The sequence below is a fragment of the Mus pahari genome, chromosome 8, assembly GCF_900095145.1.
Source record: "Mus pahari chromosome 8, PAHARI_EIJ_v1.1, whole genome shotgun sequence".
Lineage (NCBI taxonomy): Eukaryota > Metazoa > Chordata > Mammalia > Rodentia > Muridae > Mus > Mus pahari.
Window position 1 is genome coordinate 20421069 of NC_034597.1, and position 27570 is coordinate 20448638.

A 27570-nucleotide genomic window follows, 5' to 3' on the forward strand; every position below is an offset into this window, starting at 1 on the left:
TCATCAGCCCCAGGAGAGGCCAAGGAGGCCTAGGAGGGCTGAAAAGAGACTGTGGCACTTGCTTCGAGGTTTATAGCTCTGCACTACCACATACTCCCCAATAGACCTTGGCAGCAGAATGTGTCCTCCTAAGACCAGAGAGAAGCCATTCCTGAGTTCCCCAGACAGTCTGGGAAGCCCTCTCGAATTTCAGGGCAGCCAGCCTCGAGAAAGGCAGAGCTGTATCTGTACAGCCATAGGTCTTCTTGGCCATTCATGCTGTTGCTGTTGGAGAGGGCTTTTATGGTGTGACGAGCATTTCCTAAGCAGAAACAGCCTTTTAAATGCCCAAGACTCTTTTGCCAGTGCCACGTTTGATGGCGGCAGCATCTGTGGGATGTCAGCAAACCGAAGGTCAGGGGGCAGAGGGATGATCGACCAGGGCAGAGCTTGACAACCCACACATGCACCAACATAACGAGGAGTGAATGCTTAAAGAAAGCACATGTGGCACCCACATTTCGCATTTGCTGTAGGAACATAGCACCCAGACTCCCATCATCTGTATCCTCTTTCTGACTCTGTGTGGTAGCAAGGTCCAGCAAAGGGCGACAGAGAAGCTAAACTCAGAGACACATCCTAGCAATAAGTGACCCAAACAAATGGAGGAAGGTGCAGGCTGGGGAGCTTGGACGAAGTACAGGGCTTTTCCAAGGTGTCCACTGGGCTGAGAGCTGGAGGAAGAGCTAACCACACACACACACACACACACACACACACACACACACACACACACGAGATCAGATTCTGGACAAAACAGCTGGACAGGATTTATTTATTTTTTTTAGGAAGGGGCAAATGCTGGGGAGAAACTGAACTCTATAAAGGTCCTGCTTAAACACCACACCACTTAAATCTTAAATGGCATCTGTCCTCATGACCCCTTAGAAGACCTTCAGAAAGTTGCTGGACCAAGGAATGAACTCTAACATTGCCTCCATCTAACTAACTTCTGATTCACCAGCTATTGGAGATATCCTTTAATTAGTACAGCAAACATTTACTCATACCATGAGAGTATCCACTCACTTCTACAGGACAGGACCAAATGACACATTTATTAGCATGTCTGCCTCTTGCTTCATGTACATAATAACCTCCGACAGGGGCCCGTCTATAGCCAATGTACAGACGAAACTCAGAAGAATAACTGTAAGACAAAGAAGTGACATGATGCCACAGGACAGGCTGATCAAGGGTAACACAGGGATGGCACGTGAGGACTCAGGTTGCGAAGCACCAGTGTCTGAAGCAGCTGTATCTGCACTGTGGCAGGGTGGAGGGCTATAGTGTATGGGAGATGGCACTGTTATCTGTAGAATTTGGCCTTGTTTGAGAGTTAGCCTGAATTTTCCAGAGGAGCATAAATTACTTTTACCTCCTAATAGCCTGATTGGATAACCCAAAAACCTCAGCTTCCCCTGGAGTAGAGCATGTCTTCCACGCCCTGGTAACTGTGACATAATTCAGTTTAGGGGGTCCACATGGTTTAGGAGTAAACCCACATGGTTGACACAGTCCGTGCTTCCTGGCCAGAGGAGAGTCCATCTGCTCTGGCTTCCAGCCCGCCTCTTGTTAATCCTAGCCATCCCACTTCCTCCTCAGAGGTCAGACGAGCTCAACCCGAGAGGGGGAAGTAGGCATGTCTGACCACTGTTATCATTATTATTCATTTTCTCACATGTGTTCTCTAGAAACTTCCAACATGCCCATTCATATCTTTGGCCAGTAGAATCTGTGCAGCTGTCACAGTTAGCTGCAGCTCTTGAGAGGTTAAATATAGGTCCTAAGTGAGACGTGTTCTAAGTGTCAAATCTCTATCCGATTTCATAGACTACTAGAGAAAGAATGTACAATGTTGTATTAATTATTTTATATTGATTATATGTTAAAGCACCAATGATTTGAAGAGAAGCTAATATATTATCCATAAACTTAATTTCACCAGTGTTGTTCTTTGCTTTTTAAATGTGGCTACTGGAAAACTTTAAACAACACAGGTAGCAGATCTTGTGGCTCTCAGTGAGTTCTTGCTGGACAGATTCTGACTACAGCTGCATCATGAACACCCTGAAAGTCAGCCACACCCACTCTCCAGCCACTCTGCTGCCCACTTCCCGAGGAGCTAAGATAGCACAATAAACATGACCCATCTGAGGGCATCTGGCCCAAGGCACTTTCTCCCTTCGTGAGATGGAGAAAATCAGAGCACCCTTCAGTGCCTTGGCTTTCCATGATGCGCTGTCCCAGTCCCCAGAGCACTCCAGGTCATCCATCCACAGGCCACGTCTCCCAGGGTAATGTCTAGAAATACACGTTGCCTACCCTCCTCCCTCCCGACCTTCTAGAGCCCCTGGACTCTTTTAAGGTGCTCATCACCTAGGCCCACCATTCTATCTGTCACACGAAAGTTATGACCTGTATAAAGGACCCACAAAGGTACCCTTCCCATAGGGAGGAACCAGCACATAGCCGGAAGACACGCTGAGTAACAGTCATACTAGTAGATGGACCCAGTGTCCTTAGTTCTTTATATTTACACCTAATCCCTTCTCATCAAATCCTCCCTTCCCTGAAGCAGAGCACGGTTCAGTAACCTTGCACAGGCCTAGCATGCAGCAGACCTCCAGTGACAAAGAAAAGATGATAAATTACCCGACCTCAGCAGTCTGTATCCCATCTCTTCAACATTGGTCCATGTGACTGATCAATATATTTGCATCCTAAATAGAACCTGAGGCTAGAAGTGTGGGTTCAGTTGACAGAGAGCTTGCCTACCATGGGAAAGGCTCTGGGTTTCATCCCAGTACCACATTAGCCAGGTATGTATGATAACATGTACCCAATGTCCCAGGAGAGGGAAGGTGGAAGAGGAAGGATCGGAGATATTCAAAGCCAGTCTAGTGTCTGTGAGGACATATTTTAAAACAAATGAAAGAGATGCAGGGGAGAGAGGTGAGAGACAGGATATATAATATAACCCCTCCAGCATCTTCCCCCACCTCCTGGGCCTCCAGACACAGAACAGACAGCTTTGGGCTGATTTGAGCGTGAACTTTGTGGAAATGAGTCCCAGATTTTGTGGGCCCAAGGTTCCCTATGGAAAATCCTGTCATTGCCATAGCTGCATCAAGGGGAATGTTCTGTGTTCCCTTGAGGATTTGACCAGGTCCACATTCCAGGCTTCTTTGAGGAGTGTGGAGGGGGTAACTTAAATGTTCTTATCTTCCATAATTCAGAGGCAGGCAGATCACCAAGACCCTAACTAAGCTAAAGGTCATGTTAAAGGCTGGTTCTCCCCTCATCCCTTAAAAGAAAAAGATGTATATTCAGGACTCAACATTCTAAGAAACATCCTTAGAGAGAAGGAAAACCAAAAGACTACGAAAATGAAATTTAGGAAGCACAGAGAAATCTTTATATCCTGCCTGTAAGAATGGTGAAGGCCACAGAGAAATGCATAGGCCTGCACTCCACAGGAGACACTTCTCAGGATCTGAGTTTAATCCCAATTGTTGTGCTGCGTTTCCACCTCCCACATCAGGAGCAGGAGCTGGCTCTGTCACAGAAGGCCTTCTAGTCTACTGGAAGGCAGTTAGCCACTTCAGCCCTCTATGCAGTACAGGACAAGTCTTATCCAGAACCTGTCAAGGACCTTTCATTTTGACATCAGTGAAACCATAAGGAAGTCACAAATTGGTGGCAAGGAGGTGGTGGGGGTGGCATGGGGGGGAATACTGGAGCAAGTCAGGGGCAAACCTGGTTATCATGAGGAACCGTAACTTCTGAGTAAGCCTGGCTAAGACTCCTGGTTTTGGAGACGTTTCATGATTCACACCCAAATCATACAAGATGAAAGAAAATACTGGATAAAACCAAGCCAAACATGAAGTTTGGGGGAAAGATTTTTATTGGACAAATTAGAAAAATATTGGTCCTGTGCTTTAGAAGAAGCCACTTCTTTCGTCTGGCTGCAAGGGCAGGGACAACCTCAGTGGCAGACAGAAGGAAACATGGGTTGTGTGACGAGAGCTCTTCCCACCCTCCCCAGGCTGGCCGCAACCGGCGCTCACATTCACCATGCTAATCTGGCAGCCTTGACCAGAACAGAGGGGAAGGTCCATCTATAACGACTTCATTATAAGTCTGGGCTTGAGAGGACTTGAGTGGGGTTTGGGTGACGATTCCTCGCCTGAGCCAGTCAAGGAAGCTGCTAACAGCTGTCTGCTGCTTGCTGCACTGCGGAGCCCAGCCAGGGCAGATCTCCCTCCGCATGACAGCCACCAGAGTGCTAGCACATGCACAGGATCTTCTCACAGCCTCCAAAAGGGACACTGACTGAAAATCGTGGGATTGAAGGGCCCTTTCATTCATCTTCCGACATGACTGGCTACATGCTAGGTGGGTCGGCAGGAAGGGGATAGAAAACAGAGAATGAAGAAAGCAACCAGGACACCTGAAACCAGGATACTCACAGGTACTTCTGTGTGGCTTCTAGTCTTATTGTTAATGTGGATTGAGAAACAAACAAAAGAATCGCAACACACACACACACACACACACACACACACTCAGAAGGCTCACGTGGAGCTGCATAGCACAATTGTTGTCTATACTCTGGATTACAGTGGACCAAAAATGATTGTTCAATCATAAGAAAATACCCTGAACAAACCAACAAATAAACAAAAGCTATGTGTGTACCCAGTGTGCACATGGGCCATTGCCAATGCTCACTTGCCCGGGTAACCTTCTGAAAAATCAAAATGTGTTCTGCACACGCAGGAGCCATCTGACATTATTCTTTTCAGTCTTTAAAGAGGCCAACCCAGGTTGCTGCAGATCAACAGAGCCAGGACAGATGGGATGCCGAGACAACCCCCATCACCCTGTGACATCCTGGAGCCTGCAGTACTGCAGGAGCTCTGACTTAACATTCTCCCCTTGACCATGGCAAAAAAAGAGCCGGGATGTGTATGCTATGATAAAGGCAGTGTTATCAGGGGAAGGTGGCTCGCAGAAAGGCCATGTGACTCAGAAAGCTGGGATGAGGAAGGACTTCCTGTGTGAGATAGATCTCTTTCCACTTAGTGGCTCCTTCACTTAGAAGGAGAACAAGAAAGACAAAAACAAAAACCTCATGCAGAGTCACCCTGTACTCTGTGCTCATATGTCGATAGGCTGATTCATGTCATCCCCAATGGGAGCATGCCCTAAAATCCTCTCCTTAACATCTGATGGCCTCAGAGGCAGCGACAGATGAATGGGACAGATGGTCCATTGGTCTGGCCATGCCTTGTCATGAGTCAGTTGCAAAAGATGCATCTGGTTTGTGTTTTGACAAGTGAGCTGTAGAGCATTCTCTTAGACTATTCGACATATGGAAATCTGACCCTGGCCATCACTTCTGAGAAATCTACTCATCCCAGCCTCTGAACATCAATAGGAATCGAAATAACTTGTATGTATGAGCATTCACATGAACAGAGTCAGTGCTGTTCGGGATGACCCACTCTTCCAGATGCCTTCCCAGTAGACACAGACTCAACAACGGGCTATTTGCTATATAACCAGGAGATATAAATGATTAGGGGGACATGGGATAGTCTTATAGAGGACAGCTATTCCCACTGCTGTAGAGATGAGGAAGACACCAGGATGACTGTGTTATCTGGTCCTAATTCCTTCCTCCTTCAAAAGCTGGTAAATGGGAAGTGAATCATTACCTGGCAGAAGAGTCAGGTTTGATCATGCCCCTGCCTCTGATCTGCTCTAGTTTGGAACATTTATATACCAGGAACCCATGCTTAGGCACTCTAACTCACTTGTATGCACTCTGCCTGGTCAACAACCCCACTTGACAGCTTGGGGTGGGTAATGCGCTAAGCTCTTTAGACTCAAATACATCTTTAGACTGAAATATTTTTTAAATATCTGTGGCTTTTTCAATCAGACATTCCAAAAGCTCAGAGTTATAATTGAAATCAGTTGACCAGTTAATTCAGTCCTTTACACACACACACACACACACACACACACAGAATGAGAGAGTCATGTGTGTGTGTGTGTGTGTGTGTGTGTGTGTGTGTGTGGGTGTGTGTGTAAAGGCTGCCATCAAACATCACCATCAGTTCCATCTGAAAGTGAGCATATGGGATTCGTGTGATGTGGTCATGACTCCATTAATACCAGGGCGATTAGAGCAAAGTTGGATGCTGATGATGGGAATCTCACATGGACAGTTTCTAAACAATGATGCAAGCGAGAAGAGAATGGGTCCCCACAGCGCTTGGCTGACAAGCATTTTCAGACTTCTCTGCTGCTATGTACCAATCATAATGAAAGGAACAGAGACTTCTGCTATGGGCAGTACTGTGCACTTATATGCCTCTGTGTGTGTGTGTGTGTGTGTGTGTGTGTGTGTGTGTGTGTGTGTGTGTAAAGGCCAGAAGAATGACCTACACATTCTCAACTTAGAAGGCCCTGTTCCTCTTAATACCCATATCTTCTTTAAAATAAGCTGAAGGCATGTCAATCTAGGGAGCTGTCTTTCTTGTAGCACATTCTAACTAGCCCAGGATGACAGACAATGTCACCCTCCCTCTCCATCCCTCCACGGGAGACACTGCCAGTGAGTTACAGTCTCTCCTCCTCGCCTGACTTTTCTCCTTCCTTTGCATCGTGGGGGATCTGGGATACTCAAGGCAAGTGCTCCACCATGAGTCACACAGCCATCCCTTTGCACATAATATCTTTCTACTAAGTTGCCTAGACTAGCCTTGAACTGGTGATGCTGAGTCATGGCCTCTTCTGAAGCGCCATTTGTCCTCTGGGAGTCAGTTGTCACTGTTTTCCAGAGCAGTGCTCTAGGCACCTTCTTCATAAGGCTCTGGCTTCATGAGACAGACTGAAGACTACCTGAGATTGGCCTCAGACCACATTTGGACAAAACAGAAAAAAAAAGGCATGTTTTCTACACTCAGGTGCAGAAAATAAAGAAAAATCTTAGGTGTCTCCATTTATCTAGAAAGGTGTTGGGTAGCTTCTATGAACACTGCGTTTCAGCAATGTAATTGGGAGGTAAATCTTAATGAAGTGAATTTTCAAAGATGTTGTATCTGACTTGTTCTATTTCCAGTTAGGGGCTAGCTAATGATGAGTATTCATTATAATGGATTTCAAACTGAATGGAATTAAAGAAAAAAATCAAATTCTGATAGATATCTATTAATAAAAATAAATGTGTTTAGATTCATATGGCTTTACGCACAAGAACATGATAGAAACTTAGTATTTCTAAAATCACCGATGCACTGTGAGTCAAAATGCTGGTTCGAAGCTATGCAAACAGCCTCTTCGATGCTATGAACCAAGCGGGGGTCAAGTGAAACCTGCTGCAAAGTACAATCACCGCAGAGGAGAAGGAATGCTGGGATGGTGCTCCTCTTACCAGTGGCCTGAGCTCCGGGTGCGTCAGGATGTATCCATTATTCGTGATGGCGAAGGCGTAACCATGAATTCCTAACTGAAAGGGGAAAGTAAAAAAAAAAAAAAAGAAAAAAGAAAAGAAAGAAAGAAAGAAAGAAAGAAAGAAAGAAAGAAAGAAAGAAAGAAAACCTTCATTAACTGACTCCCCGGCGTATTCACAAAGCACAAAGCAGCCCGACCCGAGTAATTTACAGCTTAAACTTGGCATTCATAACCCTTATCAGCACAATATTTCATTAAAATGAATTCGAGGCACTGATCCTTGACATTTGGTGGAAATTCAGAGCCTGTCATAGATAAGCTTGGCGAACAGCACAATTTGAAATGTCATCTCCCCACACTGGAAACCCTACGGCTTTATTTTTATTTATTTAAAACAAAACAATTACTATTTTAGAAAAACCAATGAAGTCACAGCTATTTCTGGAAAGGAGAGCATGTTGAAGCAAACAGAACTCTGGTGGTTGGCGTGTTTGCTTTCTTATCCAGCCAGGGGAGAGAAGAGGTACCCCACACTGCCTGGCTCCTATTGTCCTACCCTCACAGGTACCATTTCCAGCTCCACTCTCCTGTTCTGTGCCCTCCATAATCCTTAAAGTGTAAAAGTGTCCCCTGCATCCCTGTGCAGGGCTGGCCAGTCCCTTTATGTCCTATCATTCTTATTGTGGCTCCCAAGGTTTTCCAAGCACACACATATCCTCACACAGCCTGAGTAAATTTCTATGCAGAGCCTCTCTCTTAATTTATGTTTTCTGACTACATGGGACTATGGGAAAGAGTTGGAGAGCAATGAAATGTTTTATTAGCTTTAAAAAGTATGTAATCAAATTTAACACTGCACTTATTTAAATAATAATCCCAGCTTTTTGACAATATTTCTATTACACACTTGACTGCACCCATTGGCTACAATAAATTTACCTACAAATCATTCATGTATTAAAATGGCCTCTGGCGTAAAACCCTTACTGATCTCTTTCTAAAGAAAGAAATTGTAACCCACTTTTGCCAGAGCAGTGAAAAGGAAGAGGGGAGAAAAAATTTTCTCCCCTTTTGTCTGAGGATCATTTCACAGTTCTGAGCGCTTACATATTTTTTCCTTTAAATTCCCTGCCACTCACAGTCTTGAATATGATACTATTAAATGATCCAGACAACAGAGTTTACAAACCAAGAGTGACCCTGTCTGCTTGTTAGCTTAACGTCAAGGTGATATGAAATGAACTTCAGAGAATTTAACACCAGCAATTAAAAGTTTCCGTTGCATTACATAAAGCAAGTATGCCTGCGGTCGTCAAGGGCAACAGACGTTTCTCCCGGACTTACCTTGCACAGCAAGTCTTAATAACATTCTACTTGACTCTAATGATAAAAGTATATTTCATTATGCCTGGAAAGATAAACCCGAGATTTCCTATCCTTTGAGATGTATATCGCCTCTTTCATCTTGTCTCCTGGAAGAATGTCAGACAGTCAACACTGCATTAATTATCGTTATTAAGTCTTGGTTTAATACAGGCTGGAAGGGTCAGGAAGGACTCTAGGAGCCTGACTTCTTCCATTAAAGGCAAGAGTGGAGTTTGACTAGAAATTCAAACTCAGCGTCAGACCAAACAAATGGTATTTTATAGTCAGCTAATGTCGTCAGTCTCTTCCAACATAGCTGACTGTGCCTCTCGCTCTGCTTGTGGGTGTCAAGAGATGGTAGGTCTGGACGCTCTGCTCCTGCCCGGCATAGCACTTTATAAGTGATAACTATCACCTATGAGGGTATTATTGATAGCCAGGGCATCAATTATTAAATGTTTGCCTCCCTCCACCAGAATATAAAAGCCATGAGGGTCAACGTCAGAGTTTATGCTTAAAAGTAACCAGAGAGGTGGATGGACTGTGAAGCAGGGAGAGAACACAGGGAAAGAAACGATATGAGAAGAAGAGAAGAGAAAGAAAAAATGAAATAGAAATTGGCAAGGGTTTTTACAAGCTGAGCCCTCCTTTCTACTTCCTCCCTTGGCATGCGAGGCACCTGGCCTTTCCCCACCAGCATCCTCTAACTGACCACCTGCTGTCTCTGCTGCCTATTGCCTCAACCCACTAGATTCACACTTTACCCTCTCACCCCCTTTCGAAGACACCACAACTGTCCTCCATACATGCTGGTGGCCTCCTGACAGCTGGAGGCTATGGGATTCTCATTTTGGGTCTCCCCGTTTTATGAATGAAAGATACTTCTTCCTCACAACCTCCTTAGTTGCCAGACCCCGCCACATTTCTTCTGTTTTCTCCAGTCGTTCCTATTCTGACTGAACTCTCTTTTACCTCTGCGAGCTTCAGCAGCCATTTCTGTTGTTATTCCAAGGGCTCGGCTTCCCTGGGCTCTCCCATTCAGAGGTAGTCAATGCATCCAGCAATGGCTAGTTCTGGGTCTCCCTCCTGACAGAATGGTGTCTCTCTAAGCTCATTCTGTTCTTGTCTCCTCTGGGGAAGTGGCACTACCATTTCCCAGACCACCCCCCTCCCCCCCCCGGCTAGACACCAAAGCATCTCCTTAGCCCGTTCCCTTTACCCACAATCCTCCAAACCAACTAATCAGAACATTCTGTTACGTTTTCTCTATGACATCCCTCAGATGCAAACGTTTTTCCTCATGCCATCATCACGATATTGCTTCAGTTTCCAAAACCGGTTCTAGACAATCTCTAGGCCCTAAACACAGATCAAAGTCAAAGGCAATGAGAGACCCATGAGGAACAGGGCAGGGCAGCTTTCCGGATCACTTGGTAAATAGGCCGAAGTAACACAGCCATTTTATTTCTACCTTTATGCAAAGCATTAATAGTCTACCACTACCTTCTCGCTTCTCACCCCCTACTTAGGTCCCCTTCCTTCCTCTGGCTTGCTCTAGAAAGCATCCGAGGCTGTATCTGTCCTGGGAGAGGGACCCTTTTGTAGGAAAGAGCTACCACACTCATCTCGGACTTCTGCAGCCTTTAGTGCCACATTAGATCACAGCAGGCACTCAGTTAAATCCGCACGCGTTTCAGGCACGTATCGCTTTATTCAAACACTATCTAGATGATCTTTAAATGGGACCAAAGTAAACACTAAAAACGAGCCAACAAGAAGCTGGTCTCCTTCAGCATACACAGCCAGCCCTTCTCAAACCCGTGCCTAACTTTCCCTGACATTCAGAAGCTATGGGGTTAAACTCCTTCCCAGGAGGCCTTTCTGAGGAAACTGCTCTAGACTGTTGTGCTTGCTGGTTGGTGACTCTCTTGGAGCTCATCCGTTACAGCTCCAGGAAGAGAGACTGTGGATGGATCTCTCTGAGAATCAGAACTTCATAAAAATGACAATAGACAATGTTTGGTTTTGGCCACAAATCAATATGCTGACGAAATCCCTAACTCTCATTTCACTTGAAACACAGCCAGTCTCCCTGTCCGTTTGCATGCTCAGTCCCGTGGAGTAACAGGGAACAGATTGGACACAGAACCTTCCAGCACAGCACAAGGAGCTGCCAAGCAGGCCCTGGATCCACAGCCTGCTCTCCTGCTCCCCTGGAGACCAGGAGCTGTGCAGCCCCCTGTCCCTGGGAGAGAAGCATGTCCCTTCCAAGCTGAGAGCCTTCAGGCTAATGAAGTGAACCCAATTATAAAACGGCTCGTTATGGTAACAGAGGCCATGGTGTCTGGAAATTATTGCTGGGGTGTCTGGAATTCTTAATAAAAATTATAGGAAGTCTGATGGCTTGCGGGGAAATATATGAAGCTTGGGGAGAAAGAACAATCCATGGGAAAATCCCAAGAGCTAAGAGCTGACGCATCCTTATAACGTGCTAACCAGGAGGGCCAGCCCATCCTGGATCCTGGTCCCTGGGGTTCCCACTTCCCTCCTGTCTCTCGCTCTACCTGGCTAGCATGCACACCTTTCCCAGAATTCTTTATGGGAATAGAGGCGGGACAGATGCCTTAGGTCAGTGTGTACCACACTTCTCTCTCTAGGATCCCCCACCAGGCTCAGGGAAAACACAGATCACATTCCCAGAGATGCTGGTTCCTCCCCTGCCCTGTTCCTCACGGGTCTCTCATCACGTCACCGTGTTCTGCTGATTTCTTCCTCTGTGAGTGATGTTGAAAAGGCAGCCATGCATGTAGAGGACTTTGGATGGCACTAGCCCCATGGTAAGAACAATAAACATACTTTTTTTTTTCATTATTCCTATGGTCTTATTTTAACTTCGTTTTAACAATCACGATAATTGCTTTCATCACTCCTAGAGATATTGGGGTGCTAGAGGCTAAAACCGTGGCTTTCTTGCTTGCAAGCTACAAAACATGGTAGAATGTTTAAACTTTCTGTGCCCCAGTTTTTTTTGTTTTGTTGTTTTTTTTTTTGCTATAAAATTGGGGTAAAATGATGCCTGTCTATTATTAACACATCTTACCCATTTCCCCATAGAAGAGATTTTGAGAAACTGACTCTGAAGCTAATTGTTGACATTCCATTTTTAATCCATTCTTCCTCGACTCATTTGGTACATTTTGAGTTGCGATCTAGTGCTTGGATTTCTACATATCCTCACTGAAACCAGAACTTAAAATTGATTTGAAACACTACAAGTGGATGCCTTCCGTAAACAGTAGGCTCCTGGTTATGGAAGCCAAGGTCTGGGGATTTCAACAGAAGTCCTCTCTCTCCAGAAGCCACGATGCCTTCCTCTTCCCATGAATGGCTTTTATTTTCTGAAGGTCTATCATTTTTACTTCTTGATTATGTGGGGCTGGATCAACTAGAAGCCTCACTCTGGCTCTGGAAACACAATCAAAGTTCTGAGAGTCTTGGTAAAGAAGGTGGCTATCCTCTCCGGACAACAGTAGAACTCTTACTATTTTCTTGTTTTACCAGAAGGTTAGTGAGGCTGATGTGTGAGCCAGCCTCGGCAAACCAGACAAGGACTCCAGGCAAGCACCCTGGCTGTGAACATCAATAGATTCTTGGCCTGGCCTCACTCTTCACAATAGCAGAAGGAGCACTTGCCAACCAGAGTCAGCCCAAAGCTGGGTGAGCCAGCTAGTCTAACTGGGGACTGAGGAAGAAAGAAACAATGAAGGCCTGGACAGTGGGTGGAGCCCTATGACCAGTGGGCCACCAAGACTTTCACTGCACTCTGCCCTTTCCCCACTCAGGGACCCTTTGACCACTTCTGTGTGATCGTACGAAGCCTTGAGTGTACTGGCCCCTCACCATTTATTGATTTGTTCTTCTCTCCACCAGAAAATGAGAGTTTTCTTCATGGGAATTCAAGGATCACCTAGACCATCTCTTGAAAGGCTAGCCAATAATGTCAACAAAGAAAGGAAAATACAAGGACCTCATCAAAACTCATGGTTCCCACACGAAGCCTTTGTACTGAGGTTAGAGGAGGCAGTAAGGAAACAATCCATATTAATTACGATAAACCCATCAAGGAACAGTACAGATGGTACACAGGCAGGCAATCGTCTATGATGGCAGTATGGAGAAACCAAAAAGCAGGTGGAGTCTAGAGCTAGACTCTGACATCAAGGTTTCTTGTCCCTTTGGCACTGGCCACGGTGGACTAGTGTATTACCTTGTATTTGGGGATGGTCTTCAGAAGTTCTTTAACGGGTACATCTGTGCCCACCACACCCAGAAGAATGCCCTTTGACCTCTGTAGAAAATAGACATTAAGCAGAATACAATAGGTTACTGTCTGATGCCTTCCCAGAGACCACTAACTCAGACTGCCGCAGGCCTTTTTCATTCCACTCTCCATCTGAACTATAGCTAGCCAAGAAGGGGAGTGCCTCTGGCCTAACAGCAGCACACTGGTGTGGAGCCATTCTAATACTCTGCTTCTACCTGAGGACTGAAACACGGTGTGTAGGAGTCCAGACATGCCACGCCTTAGGACTCAGATTATGAACCAGAATCCAGTGGCATCTGTTTTATTTGCCCGGCATATACCACCATCTAGTATCCACAAAGAAGATTCCTAGTGGTCAGAGGGAAGCACTTTTTTGTTATTTGTTTGCTTGGTTTTTTTTTGTTTGTTTGTTTGTTTTCTATATTTAATTTTTAGCAGCATGATAGAACAAGGGTCCCAATTCCCAGGGCAAGAGGCCACTGTGATTTGTTGAAACTTCCAATGACAGCAAGGCCATTAGGAAGAACATACAAATAACTGCTGTCTGTTGCGTTATGGTTTTGTTGGTGAGTTGAATAGTGTTCTGGGAAACTCACTCACTCAACTTCAGAATCCAATGGCAGTTGGAAAGTGGGTTTTTTTTTTTTTTTTTTTTTTTTTTTTTTTTTTTTTTTTTTTTTTGCAGATACTGTAGCTAAAGACCTCCAGAAGAATCATCTTAGATTCATAGAGGTACCTATATACAGTAACTGGTCTCCTTAGAAAGAGGAGATAAGGATGTAGAGAGGAGGACATATACAATTGATTTAATGTGGAATGATGCTGCCATGGACCAAGGGTAATGGGCTCCAGACACCAATAATAACAAGGAAGCATTCTTCCTGTGCTCTTTTAGAGGGACCATGGCTCTGCAAACATCTTGATTTCAGACTCTAAAGATGCGCAACTATTTGGTACACCATGCCACTTTCCCATACCTCTGCTCCAAGAAATTAGAGATAACTGAGGAGAAGTACAGCCACCAGAATCAAGAATTGTCTGGGGACTTTCCTCTTCTAGACATGAGTGTCTTAGAGAGGGGCTAGAGATGCTAATGACTCTGCCCATCTTCTCCTTTACTGGACCCACATTTACTGGTCCTCACAGTGAGGTAAATTAGTAAGGATAAACTCACATACAGTAGCCTGAGGAGGAACAAAGAAGCCATTTTTTTTTTCTAGAGCTTAGATGCTAAGGTATTTGAGAAATACCCACCCACCCCCAAACCCAGGCAGAAGGCACATTGTCATACTCACTGTTTCGTTCTGCTTACTAAACACAGGCATGGCCACCGTGGTCATCAAGACGAGGCCCTGATCATCCGCAAGCTGCATGGAGACAGAAAAGGTGGTTATCGGACACCTGTGGATGCCTCAAGGCAGAGGCCTCCTGGTGACCAGTGCATCTTTTCTAGCCAAAGGCTGCTGAGAAAGAGCCCTCGGGATCCTTTGGCGGGGAGTGATCATGGAGGCACATGGAGGCCATCTACCTGATGTGCAGGCCAGCAGTCCCCAGCCCCAGCTGGAAACCTGGCTGCCGCCAGTCACTCCAGCTGACACAGCTGGGCCTGCAGCTATTTTTTTTGCCTCAGATGAACCTCATTTGGATTTCAATGATTTGTTTTATTACAACACGTCCATTTTACTGTTCTAGTTCCCATTTATGTTCGGTATGTGTGCTAATAAGGCTTCTGATAATGCAGGATCAGAAACCTCCCGCATAGGGGGAGGGGGAGTCTCAGGAAATATCCTTAGGGGAAACAGAACCGGAAGCTCTTATTCTCCCTAAGGCAAGCCAGTCAAGCCCCTTCACCTCTTCAGATTCCTGAATGCTGGTCCCCAAAGGAAAGCAAATGAAAAGACAGCTTTAGCACATGACCCTGAAAATCACCACTAAGAAGCTAATCGCTGCTTCCAAAGGAAGTACTTCTGAAATGGGATACAAACTTGTAATGTTTTTAGCCTCATACAGATACTGTGAGACCTCTGGGCACATCTGCTTCTCATACAGTGGCAGGAGGGACACAGGCAGGAACAGCTGTTCTACCCCAGTACAAATGGGGAAACAGAGTCTCTGAACACAGTAGTAGGGATTGGTTTAAAACAAAAATACCCTTGACTCTCACTCTCAGCTTCAAGTTTCTTAGCTGCACTAGCTAGGCCTTCCAGGACTCATTGAAATTATGCTAATTACATTACCATAAAGATCAGATGTAGCAGTGCCCAGCATGGTACTCTGACATAGAGTCTCTCAAAGGATGCTGGAGTCCTTTCTCTGCCCCTGAGGTCACACAGCAAGTACATGGCAGAATTAAACAATAAAAGAGAGCAAGCATTGGTTTAGCACTGCTGACAGGTATGTTGGGAAAGGCCAACAGGAGAGAAATCCTTTCTGTTTTGCATCTCCCTTGAACAGCCACTATGGATTGCTCTGAGCTAAGGAATCCACCAACTTCAGTCTACATCTCTCTCTCTCTCTCTCTCTCTCTATATATATATATATATATATATATATATATATATATATATGTATATATGTCACTTTTCCATGGCGCTAGTTCTATGGAATAATTAGGCGCATTCCCATAGAACTTCTTCCGTAGGAAGAGGCTGCCCAAGGAGAGGATGTTAGAATCTAAGTGATTGACAGCTATACAGATGACCTAATCTCACTGAACTTAGCTTAGCTCATCTTTTATAACGTTGGATTTATTTTTTTGAGAAAGGATCTTACACAGCTCAAGCTGTACTTGAACTCATGATCGCTTTCTTAGCTCAGTGCCAAGATTACAGGTCTGCACCATCAAAGCCCTGCTCCCCTGTTCACTTAGGATCATACGTATCATGCATATTATTGGGGTTCCTATAGAGCTCACTACTTACAATGTGACCCTTGAGACAACAGCACTTCAGTTCTTGCTCTAAATGCAACACTTCAGGGACCATCCTAGACTTTCCAAATAGAAACCCTTATTTTAAAAGTTCAGTACACGTGAAGAATAAAAGTCAGGGAGCATTGATTGTTACAGGGAGATTTTCCCCACCTTACCCCTAGTGACAATTGTGAGGACAAAAGAAAAGCTGTTGAATGTTAGGACATTTTCCCAACAGAACTAGAGAGAATTTGTTAGACTTGCATCTACTTTGAAGTGAAACTGGGTCCCCCATGAAAGTGAGACAAGAATGTTATGGCCTTTAAGGACCAGAAAACCTGTGGCATCTTAGGGGCTGACTGTGGCATCTGTCCACTTGTTTGATCAACCACTATTCTGGATGGTGGTGAGGAAGATCCCTTTACCGCTCTAACCAGATTTACATGGGCAGACTCTGAAAAGAGCGGATGGCCCTCCACAGTCTGGGTGGGCTTCATCCAGTCAATTGAAGGTCTTCAAAGAAAAGACGCAGCCTTTAAGGAAGAAGGGATTCTGCCTTCATTTGCCTTTGAGCGCAACATTGAAACGGCAACCCTTCCTGAGATTTCCAGGCCACCAATCTACTTTACAGATCCATATTTATTAGAGTCCACACTTACATGCTTTAATACAAATCTTTCTCCACATATAAGCATGTAAGTGCATATTTATACGCCCATATGCATACACACATAGGATGTCTTTATGTGCTTATGTACACACACAGTGTATTATACACATACTTTCTCTATATAGGTTCTTTCATTGTTCTGTCTCTTCTGAGACTGCTGATGAATAAACATGTCACCCAGGTAACTTGCAGGGCATGAGAATAAGTAAACAAATTATTTTCTAATATTAATAACCAAACTGCATTAACTCAAGACAACATTGACAGCTCTTGTTGTGCAAAGAATCAAGTCAGCCAGTATATGGAACACAGTAATTGTTTATGGGAACGTATTTCAACTTCTGCTAAAAATACTTAGCATAGCGTGGCGGCCATTGGCGGCTCAACAGCAGAACCAGTGGAAGTAAACAGCCCTCTTAGCATTAGACATCTCATTTCAAAACTCCTTGATTAAACCTCACTGCTGTACAGCAACGCTTATTTGAGCTGATCCATAACCCTGGCCACCTTCCACCTTTGTAACTCAGATCAAAATTCCAGGCAATGCCAACATGGATCACGATGAAACCAAAACATGGCATTGGCAGTAATAAGCAATGAAGCTTTTCCCCTGTGACCAGTAAGAGTTAGTTATAAATAATTAGTAATTGCCCTGGCACAAAGGCAAGATCGGGGGAGAAAGGGACTTCCAAATGTTAAGCCAGAATATAGAGCCAGTGTCACTCAGGGCAAAAAGAAAAGAAAAGAAAAGAAAAGAAAAGAAAAGAAAAGAAAAGAAAAGAAAAGAAAAGAAAAGAAAAAAGAAAAGAACCCCAAACCAACCAACCAACCAAACAAAGCACAAAACAGAACAAAACAAAACAGAAACCTCCTTACACTATTGCATCAGTACTAAAGCCACTCATTTGTTACCAGCTCTAGGTAAACAAAAGAAACCCAGTAAGTCCAGGGGGCAGAGTTCACATGAGGGACCATAATCTTGTGCACTCTTCTGCTAAGAACTGTAGCCCACTTTACAGACTGGCTTGGCCAGAACTCCAAGTTGCAGACTTCCTCTGTAACCCAGCTCATCGTAGCCACCAGCACTAGCAGGATCCCAGACAGAGTCCTGCCCCTCCATCAGCCCCAGCCTCCCCAGTTTGGCCTTTTGCATCTGAAACATTTCATGGAGGAGAAAAATCAATCAGAAAGTTTGTCTGCGCCACAAGCTCCTCAGGATCAAAAGGCTGCCTGGACTCCTGTCACAGGAAATAGCAACCCATGACGAGAAGCTTTTATCGAGACCTCTAAGAAGAAATGATGCAGCCATCACAACCTTGTAGCTGTTGCGGAGGCAAAATCAGTGCTTAGGACTCATACTTAAGGCTTCCAAGAAAAAGGCAGATACAGAATCTACATCCATTTCCCGAGAGGTGGAAGTAAGAGATGGAGGTCGCCATGGTCCATCTCAGCATAATCCCATTAACTTAAGTCCAAGTGAGAATCCTAAAGTGACCTACTGCCCAGTTACACTTGTCCAAGCTTTGAACAGCCCCAGAATTTCTCAGTGTGCTGTAGGATAAGTGTGTATCATTCCATACCCTTCATTTCCTATGCTACATAAAGGGGGCCGTTCAGGAATCAAAGGAAATGATGGGTAATAATGCTGAACATCTGGCTCATAAAATACAAACTTGCTCAACAGATCGACGGCTTCCTGTCAGCTTCCCAAGCTAACAATGTGTGTGTGTGTGACTATGAATGTACATTCAGACTCGTGTGCAAGCTCTGGGCAGCCATGCCAGGCCTCTACTCCTGGTGTTTCATCTGTTTCCATGGGTGGCACCAGACAGGAATGTGGTCAGTGTTGAGGGTGTGGTCCCAACAGCATCATACCACCAGATCCCCAGTTCACTGCCCGCCTGCTCATTGCTATGCATTGTTTGCCTTCAGAACTTCCCTTAAGCCTCGGCTGTATGCAGAGTCCTCTGCCATGTGCTGTGAAGATAACTAAGCACAAGACTGGGCTGTTTCCTCCAAGGAACCCCGGGTGTGCTTACAGAGACAGAAAAACCAATGGGACCGATGGAGGAGGTCTGGTAGGGGCTGGCATGCTGGCCTCCTGTAGCGAGCAAAGAGACTGTCTTCTTCCAGTGCATCTTGGGTCCAAGTGTCCATCTTGTACTTATTGAAACCAGTCACATGAAAAATGCCAGTGAGAAATGTCTCCTGAACACTGGCATAATAAGCAGAAAGCAGTTTGCTTCCCTCCACTTCCCTTCTAAATTATTGATACATGCTATAGTACCAAGGCAGAAGCTTAAAACCATCCTTTTCTTCCAGAAGACATCAACCGCTCCCTTAGATAACTTCTCTTCTCCCTTTCCAACCATAGGGTTTCTGTAGCAGCCGATGCCTCTCACCTAGCACATACGATGAGGTGACCTGCTGGAAGGTTTCTTAGGCACATACATACATACACACATACACATGCATACACCACCTAGGCTGTAAAATTGGCTCATCAATTGGACATATGATTTGATCTGTATTCCCTGGGATGTTTTGTCTTTTTGTTATATCTCAAGCTTGGGGAAAGATTGTCTCTCCGTCGGGTGGTTATAAGAACCTAAGTGTGGTGCTCATGGCCCCCCACCACAGATAGTAAGTTAGACAAAAAAAAAAAAAAGGAGAAAGAAAAAAAAGAGAGGGAAGGGAGAGGGGGCAAGGGGGGAAAGGGGAGGGAGATGGAAAGGAGGGGAAGAGGAAGGAAGGAGAGAGGAGAGAACAGAGAGAAAGGAGAGGGAATAGATGAGAGAAAAGAGGGAAGAGTGGGCCTGGGAGATTCAGGCAGGGGGAGGGCTAAAGGGAGCAAATTGGAATGTCAAGGGGGTGGGGACAGCCTCTAGATGCCTTCATCCCTAGGGACTGTGTTTTATGACAGGTATGTTACCCTTAAGATTTTATGAAAAAATCTTCATAATGACTAAAAGCTTGGCTGCTTTGAGATCATCAGTAAGAAGCTGCCATCTTGAAAGTCTCCTTTGCCCAACCAGAACAAAGGCACAAGCCCAGGCAGAGCCAAAGGGCAGGCTTGGGGCTGGTGAGGTGACTGTGGCCCTCCACAGGGACAGGGACAGTGCAGGCTGCAGACCAGCCTCTGGCTTTTGAAGGGCATTTGATTGCCTTGCCATTTAAAAATCTCCATTCTGAGGGAGCTGCTCAGGCCAGTGTCAGGACACTCTCTTTCTCCTGCAGCTAGATGCCCTGGAGGTAATGCCCAGCCCAAGGGAGGAGGTGAGCTGGGCATTGGAGCGAGTTAAGAGCAGCCTGCTTGGCAGCACATTTGAGGACTGCCAGGTGGGTTCAGCAGAGTCTTCTGCCAGATCTGCTCAGTCCTGGAGGCTGAAACTGAAAGGAAGGGCTGTGCGAAATGGCGAACTCTACTGGAAGACTGGCTCTTGGCCAAGGGCAAAGGCTAATTCATTTATTCTCCTTCAATATACCCTTTCTTCTATAGTTCGCTTCTCCATTCCTCTGCTTTGCTTATTGAAGTTGATCAACACATTGACTAGATTAACAGAATGCATGGTATAAATCTATAACACTACCATACATAGATATTTTATACAGGGGCATGAAGCCATGTTTCCCTGTTTTCTTTCAACAACTACAATTAACCACGCACAGCAGTCTGTAAAAAGAACACTGTTGCCATCTAGTGGTAGAGTGTATGAATTGCAGGCACACTGCCCTAGGAGATAAAAAGCCATTTGCGAAGTATGAGGTTTTCCAGTAAAAACACATCTAAAAGGCAGCCGGTGTTATTTAATAGCTACCTAGTTGAAGCATAAGCTGCATTAACTATTAGTTCTGTCAAAAACATTCGCCTTGACAGGAAAGGAATAGTACTAAGAGGTAGAAAAACACAGCTGTGTGCACCTTTAAATACCAAGTGAGGCATTTTGAATGGAAAATGACAGATTATTTATTGGTGTGGAGTCTGGGAATGCAACCAGGGAGCCCAGAACAATCCAAGCCCTTTAAAACCCACCTTCTCAAATGCAGTTTGTGCATGAGGCAAGTTATCTTTCTCATGTTCTCTCCTTGGACCCCTGAAATCAGAGTACTTAGGGGTTCCCAGAGGCCAGGCTCTGGGCGGTACATAATGAGGGGGATTGTAGACAGGGCGAAAACATATGTGCCCCATGTTCTCCATTTTACCCTACTAAGAAAGTTCCCAAAGGTCACTAAAATGACTCCTATCTAAGTTAGAGCCCAAGAAGAACAGAGAAATGGGTTGAACAAAGGGGAGTTGGGGGACAGAAGCAGGTGGTGCAGTTATGTTGAAATTCTTCACAGATAAACAGCCTGGACCTCCCCCATTTAAATCCTTAAACAAAAAAAAGAGCCTCAGTATGTCAGTCACCTGTCACTGACCCCAAATATGCCCTCACTACTTTCTGTTACACAACACGATGACACAACTGTCTTCAATACTACCGAAGCGGGATCTCAGGGGAGGCACCTTGTAGGAACACAGCCATACTGCAGACACGTTCAGTGTAGACATGGCCCTGGTGAAGACACAGGTGGCCTTCCATTGGGCAAGGCATGGAAGTCCATTCATGGGTGACAATGAAAGCAATGCAGCCATGCTCCTCACAGAGACAGGGCCAGGCAGCCATGCCCTCTCTCCTCGGGAGACAGGACCAGGCAGCCATGCCCTCTCTCCTCAGGAGACAGGAGCAGGCAGCTCGTTTGATGCCAACACTGCCTAACTCAGGCTTCGCTCTCATAATATTTGATTTCCACATTCTGACTGTTGAATAGAGGCCAGTTTTGACATGCTCTCTGTGAACTGCATACTTAAACGTTGATTAATGAACGTTTTTCTCGGCAATCTAAAAAGCCACTTGGAAATGGGAAGGGGAGGGAGTCATTTGTTTTATTAGCAGAAGAGCACAAAGACCCTCACCTCCCCATGGTGAGATGAGAATATATACATATTCTGAGGACATTGGGGACACTGAGGGTGGTGTGGCCGTAGACCATCTATACATATTTATAATGAACTCAAAAAGTAATTTTCCTGGGCATTTGTGTTCTAGATCCAGAAAGCAAGTCCATGTGTGATCTCTCTCAGATCCTAAAAGAGCATCTCACATGAGAATCAGGGTAAACCCCAACACTTGGAAAAACAAACTGAGCAGCAGAAGTGTACATGTGGTGTGAAACTACTTGTCCACACCTTTCAACATGTGCAACAGTGATGCCTGTCTGCCGTGTAGCTACAGACACTCACACAGGACCATCTGCAGCAGCAAGCAGGACACTAACCTGAGCAGAAATCAGAGATCGAAACCCAAGCAGGCATCGGCAGAAACTTAACAAAGGGCTATTTGTAAAGGTGAAGAATAATGCCAGGTTCCCCCCCCCCCAAGGGGCAGAGCAGTTTTGGGGAGTGTGTGCTAGGAATAATGGGGACACCCCTTTATCAGGAAGAGGAGAGGAAAGAGCAGTTGTAAGAGCGGAGGGGCAGATAGGCTGGGTGCTCATGGCTTTTGGTAAGAGACACGATTTCCCACAGGAAGACATCTGTGACAAAGAAGCCAATGAGAGCCAGAATGCCCCACAGATGAACGCTTGGCCACGGCAAGCCCTTCAATTTTCATGAGATTTCATGCCATCAAAAACAACGCACAAATCCATAAATAAAACTCGGAAATAGACATGATAACAATTTCAAGTCTTAAATCTGGATGGCGAGCATGCACGTGCTCTTTTTGCGTTCTTGTCCGTACGACTGACTATTTAACCATCAAGGAAGCTTTCCCTAGAGCCTCCTCTATAGAAAACACAGCATAAATAAAAGCGCTTGGTAGCACAGACTTGTGGTGAAACCTGATGCTGCCAAACTAAAAGCGAATTATTTAAAACAATAAGAAGTCATACGTCCTGTGTTTAAATCCCTTTTTACACAAAGATAGAGAAAAACCTGTTACAGCAATCTTGGTAAGACACTTGCGCTGAAAATGCTGTCAGAATACAGGTTTCATAGTACAGGTTAGACACGTCCTTGACTATTAGTGTGTTTAATGATCTTCATGGCAAGGAACACGCAAAGGCAGTTATTTCCTTCCTTGAAGAAATTGTCATTCTTCTGGTGCATGCAAGAACAGCAAACGCTGTTCAGATTTCTGTTGTACAAGCCATTTTTCAACATTTTTGCAAGATGCTCTTGCAAAACAAAAGTGGGAGAATAAGACGTAAATATGAAATAAATAAACGTTGAGCAATGCTTCCTCTCATTCTGCCCTTGATTGTCTTGGTAAATTATAGTCTTTCAACCCCGTAAGAATGATACTTAAATGTTAATTTGCTTTCGTCTAAGATGGTTTCTGGGTTTTTAGTTTTTATTTATTTTTATTTTCTTTAACTGAATCGCTGTTGCTTGCTTGGGAGATGCTGAATTCTGGCTAGCCCTTGCTGCAATCTACGTTGCCTAACAACACAAGTAAGCACACTATCCTCTTTGAACCTTGGCGGTGTCTACTATAAACTTCATTGCGGAAGTTGTTTTGTTTTCTTTCTCTTTTCAACAACTTAAGGACAACTTTGTGAATGATAATACTGAATGAGAGTTGGAAACATCTTGAAGAAAAAGCAAGAGCTGCTCTTACAAGGAAATAGCTAGTATTTGGTAAAATTCCGACGCTGTCTCTTGTTCCCAGTGACTCTAAGATAAAAGCCATTAAGCAGGGAATATAGTTTATAAGCAAACATTTCAATAGCATCAGCATGTTGTCTTTGACCGGGAACACATCTATAAATAAATCTGTGGTCAAAAGAACACTACTGATTAACATCTGATTAGCATATCTGAACCCTGTCTTGGAGACTGCTTTGTTTGTTTATTAGGAGTGACCTGCTTCTTTCCAGAGTGCCCAGAGGACAATGGGAATGATCACACAGCCCTGGACCTGGGCCAGGTTTCATGATGAGCCTGACACACAAACGACCCCCCCCCCCCCGTCGTGGCCAAACATTCATAATTTCACAAACGTGGTTTAGACACCTCCCAAATAGATGCCTGAAAATACAGCCAACATTTGGAGCTTTGGAGCCCAGGGACAAAACCTTCCCCTTGTTTAAAGACCCCCTGAAACGTGGCTTCCTCCATAAAACCTTCCCTAACTAAGTGGAAATGGGAACCAGATGTCCAGAAACTCCACTACAAAGATAATCATATTTACTCTACAACCAAAGATACCATCTAGGCCCAAATCTGTGCAAACTGTTAATACAGCTAAGTCTCTGAACGCGACGGCTGGAAGAGACACGGGAAATTGTGTATAGCCTGTGAACTCTGAGGGCAGAAGGAAAGGGAAAAAGGTCTCCTTCTTCTCCAAGCTTTTAGCAGGGAGCCTAATATACAAGAAGTGCTCAGTATATGGTCCTTGAATGAATTTATTCCAGCATCATCCTTTTGTTTATTTTACATAGAAGGCTCAGAGAGGAAAGGAATCATGGGTGGTTAGTAGCAGAACTAAGATAGAACTAAGGCCTGTGTGTGTCATGCCTCCATCTGTGTAGGTAGCCTGACAATAAGGGCTGTGAAGAGCTGGTACCTACATGCTGTTGTAGCTAGAAGCAAATAGTGCATGCTCTCCAGCCTATGCCACGGTGATTAAAAAAATAAAAATAAAAATAAAAATAAAACAACTCCCCTCTTAGAACCAGCTCAGTTGAACACTGTGACTTCAAACAAACAGACCTTGAGTCAACATCCAAACTCAGTTTCAGTGTCTTGAACCAGGGTGCTTATTCACTCTTCCACCCCTGCCTCTCTCCCTCCCTCTCTCCATCAGCTTATTCCCCTACCTATGCATCTATCCATGCATACCCACTGCAATGATTTGTATGTATGCGGTCTTAAATCTAACCCGGGCACACACCTTGTAAATTATCTGTGCCCATTCAACATATGATGAAAACAGAGCTAAAATAATCAGAAGGCAGCAGAACAGATGTTTGAAAGTTAGCCTATATGTTTCTAGAGATCAAGTACAAATTATTCTGTCCCTAGAAACCCTTTTTAGTGGTATAAAATGTCATATTTTACCTTCAGGAGATTAGAACAGAGCAGAAGAGACAACCAGTAAATCATCCTTAAAATGGAAAAAGCCCATAAGAGTTCTTGAATGATTAAACAGAATTATCAAGGAAGTGCAGAGGATAGTGTTTTGTGCCTCTGCCATATTTGGCTAACCCCACAAGAACCATTCCGGTTAAGCGAGAAGCTTGTAAGTTCCTTTTTCATTACTCTAGTGAATTTGAACTTAGTCTCTCCCTTAGAGGCACATTTTAAAAAGGAAGAGTAACATCATGGATCTCAGAGCTAATTGTGTGTTCAGGAATCAAATAGGGTAGTAAACGATGAACGACGCTTGTTAAGGGAGTTTGGGGTGATGGAAGGCCGCAATAGGGAAATGGTTGCTATGGAGAAAGGGAGCCGGGATGGAAGGATGGCTGCTTCAGTGATACCCAGCCTGCAAATCACCTAATCATCCTAAGCCTGGGCAAGCAGAAGTGTGTGCAATCCATGCAAGGAGCGTGTGAGTCAGCACATGGGTCAAGTCTTTGAGTCATTTCTGGAAAGAGAAAATCCATAGCATGGCATTAGTCCTTGCCTAACATTTTTCCCTCAGCGAACTTGGTTGAGTTTTTTTTTTTTTTTTTCCAAATCCTCTGAGTTCATTGGGATGGGGTAAACATCTAGCTTTTGTTTTTGAACTTCACAGTGTGGCTTTAGGGAATTGTATGACTTCCTGGTTTCCCCAAAGCATTTCAGTGGAATCTTTTGCCATGGTGTCTGCATGGTGTCTCATCCACAGTCATCTTTTTTCTCTCAAGGGACTGTGCTACATACATCAGTTATCTAGGGGCCCAGGAAGGAAATAAAATAACCAGGAAAAATGATTGAACAGATGAAGCATGACCAGATTCCATTGACAGATTTGTAATAAAATTTGTAATAAAGCATAATGAATTCTGTCAATGAAAATTAGATTTATTTTATATCAAAAAACATTCCAAAAGAAGTAGAGGTAAGACTTCCTATGAGTGATTAGTTGGTGCTTTCTCTGGAATAACTGGGTACTTTATTAGGTTTATCTGTCATATAAAAAATGCTCTTCTATGAGGACCAATAAAAGCAGATTAAAATAATTGGTAGTAAATATATACTGATTGGATGTAAACTTTCAAGTATGGTTTTCAATCCAATCACTGGGTTGTATTGATTTTTACTTGATTCTATATGAGAATGGTCTTTGTATATTCTCTCTCTAATGCAGTCAGAAAAAAATCCACTCATATATATATATATATATATATATATATATATATATATTCATAATCATTTCATTAAGACAGTCCATATAGTTGTCCTTTTAATGGCACATTTTCCATGACTTGACCAACCAAAAAATATAGACTCATAAACCACTTTTTCAGAAAACACAACTAGCATATTATGTGGTGGGTATGGGAGTTTAAAGTCTATCAGCACATAGGAGGGACTTCAAACAGTAATCCAGTTGTTTGAGTTGAATATTTCATGTAAGTCCATAAAAACAACCCCTGGAATTGCATCTGGAAGCAAAAAGCCAGAACCCTGGGCTTTGGGAGATGTCCCATTGAGCTTGCCCTATTGCTGGTGTCATGGTACTGCTATGGTGTCCCTGTACCAAGTCACTAAGTTAGTTTCTTTCCCCGCCATTTATTTCTTTTCTGTACAGGAGAAAAAGGTGTCTGCATTTCTATGTGGATGTAAGCACAACTAAAATGAAACAACTATGACAAATACTATTCTTTATACTCAGATGTTCATTGGCTTTCAAGGGAAAAGGCAATTTCTCTTCTTGAGTGGAGGAAGCTACCTGGCACCTCTAGATGGTCATATTTCATCCCTGTGCTTGATATAAGTAAATAGAGAACATTCACGTTTCTTAAATAAGTGAGAATTCTCACAATTAGGCTTTGATTTCCTTAGACACTTAAAAGGCTAAGTTGGGGACCAAAGACATCTTGAAATATTATGGATATTGAAATTGATTCTTTGTTCTCTGGATTTATATTTATCTAGTCCCAGTGCTTATCTTTATTTTATTTATTTATTTGTTTATTTATTTATCTATTTATTTCTTTATTTCTTTATTTTGGTTTTTCGAGACAGTGTTTCTCTGTATAGCCCTGGCTGTCCTGGAACTCATTCTGTAGACCAGGCTGGCCTCAAACTCAGAAATCCGCCTGCCTCTGCCTCCCAAGTGCTGGGATTAAAGGCATGCACCATCACTGCCCGGCTCAGTGCTTATCTTTAAAAATAATCACCATTACAATAAATAGTGTAGGGTATAACTGGAGTTATCAATAATGCTATGCCTCCTGCAAAGGTCAGCTATATGTCTTCAATGTAATGGAGCTCTTGGGGGCTGGGCCCTGGGCAAGCACTGTACTTATACCATAGAAAGTCCTATAGATTGCTATTGCCTCACCCTACTCTACAATGACAATGAGAAAGATACAGCGCCCTGGATCCAAGGGAAGACATTTTTAGGCTGGGAACATGTGTCTTGAAGCACAAGGCAGGGTACCCACTTCTACACCAAGGGTATCCACTTGTCTTACAGTGAACACAGGACGAAGAACTACCCTATCAATTCATTTTCCGAATAGCAAACTCAACTTTAGTTTCATAGCTTTCAGCCAAGTCACTCTTCCCCCAACCCAGAGGCAAGGTGGAACTTG

General features: G+C 44.1%; 1 protein-coding gene across 2 annotated transcripts in view; it reads right to left on the minus strand.

Moving 5' to 3' along the window:
- Positions 1–27570, minus strand: part of Cacna2d3 (calcium voltage-gated channel auxiliary subunit alpha2delta 3) — an 807286-nt gene that overhangs the window by 183232 nt on the left and 596484 nt on the right. For both annotated transcript variants that reach the window (XM_021202917.2, XM_029541665.1), the window contains 3 exons: positions 14494–14565; positions 13142–13222; positions 7490–7564 (listed from right to left, as the gene is read on the minus strand). In XM_021202917.2, coding sequence (XP_021058576.1) covers positions 7490–7564; positions 13142–13222; positions 14494–14565 — 228 coding nt within the window. The remainder of the gene's footprint in view (positions 1–7489; positions 7565–13141; positions 13223–14493; positions 14566–27570) is intronic.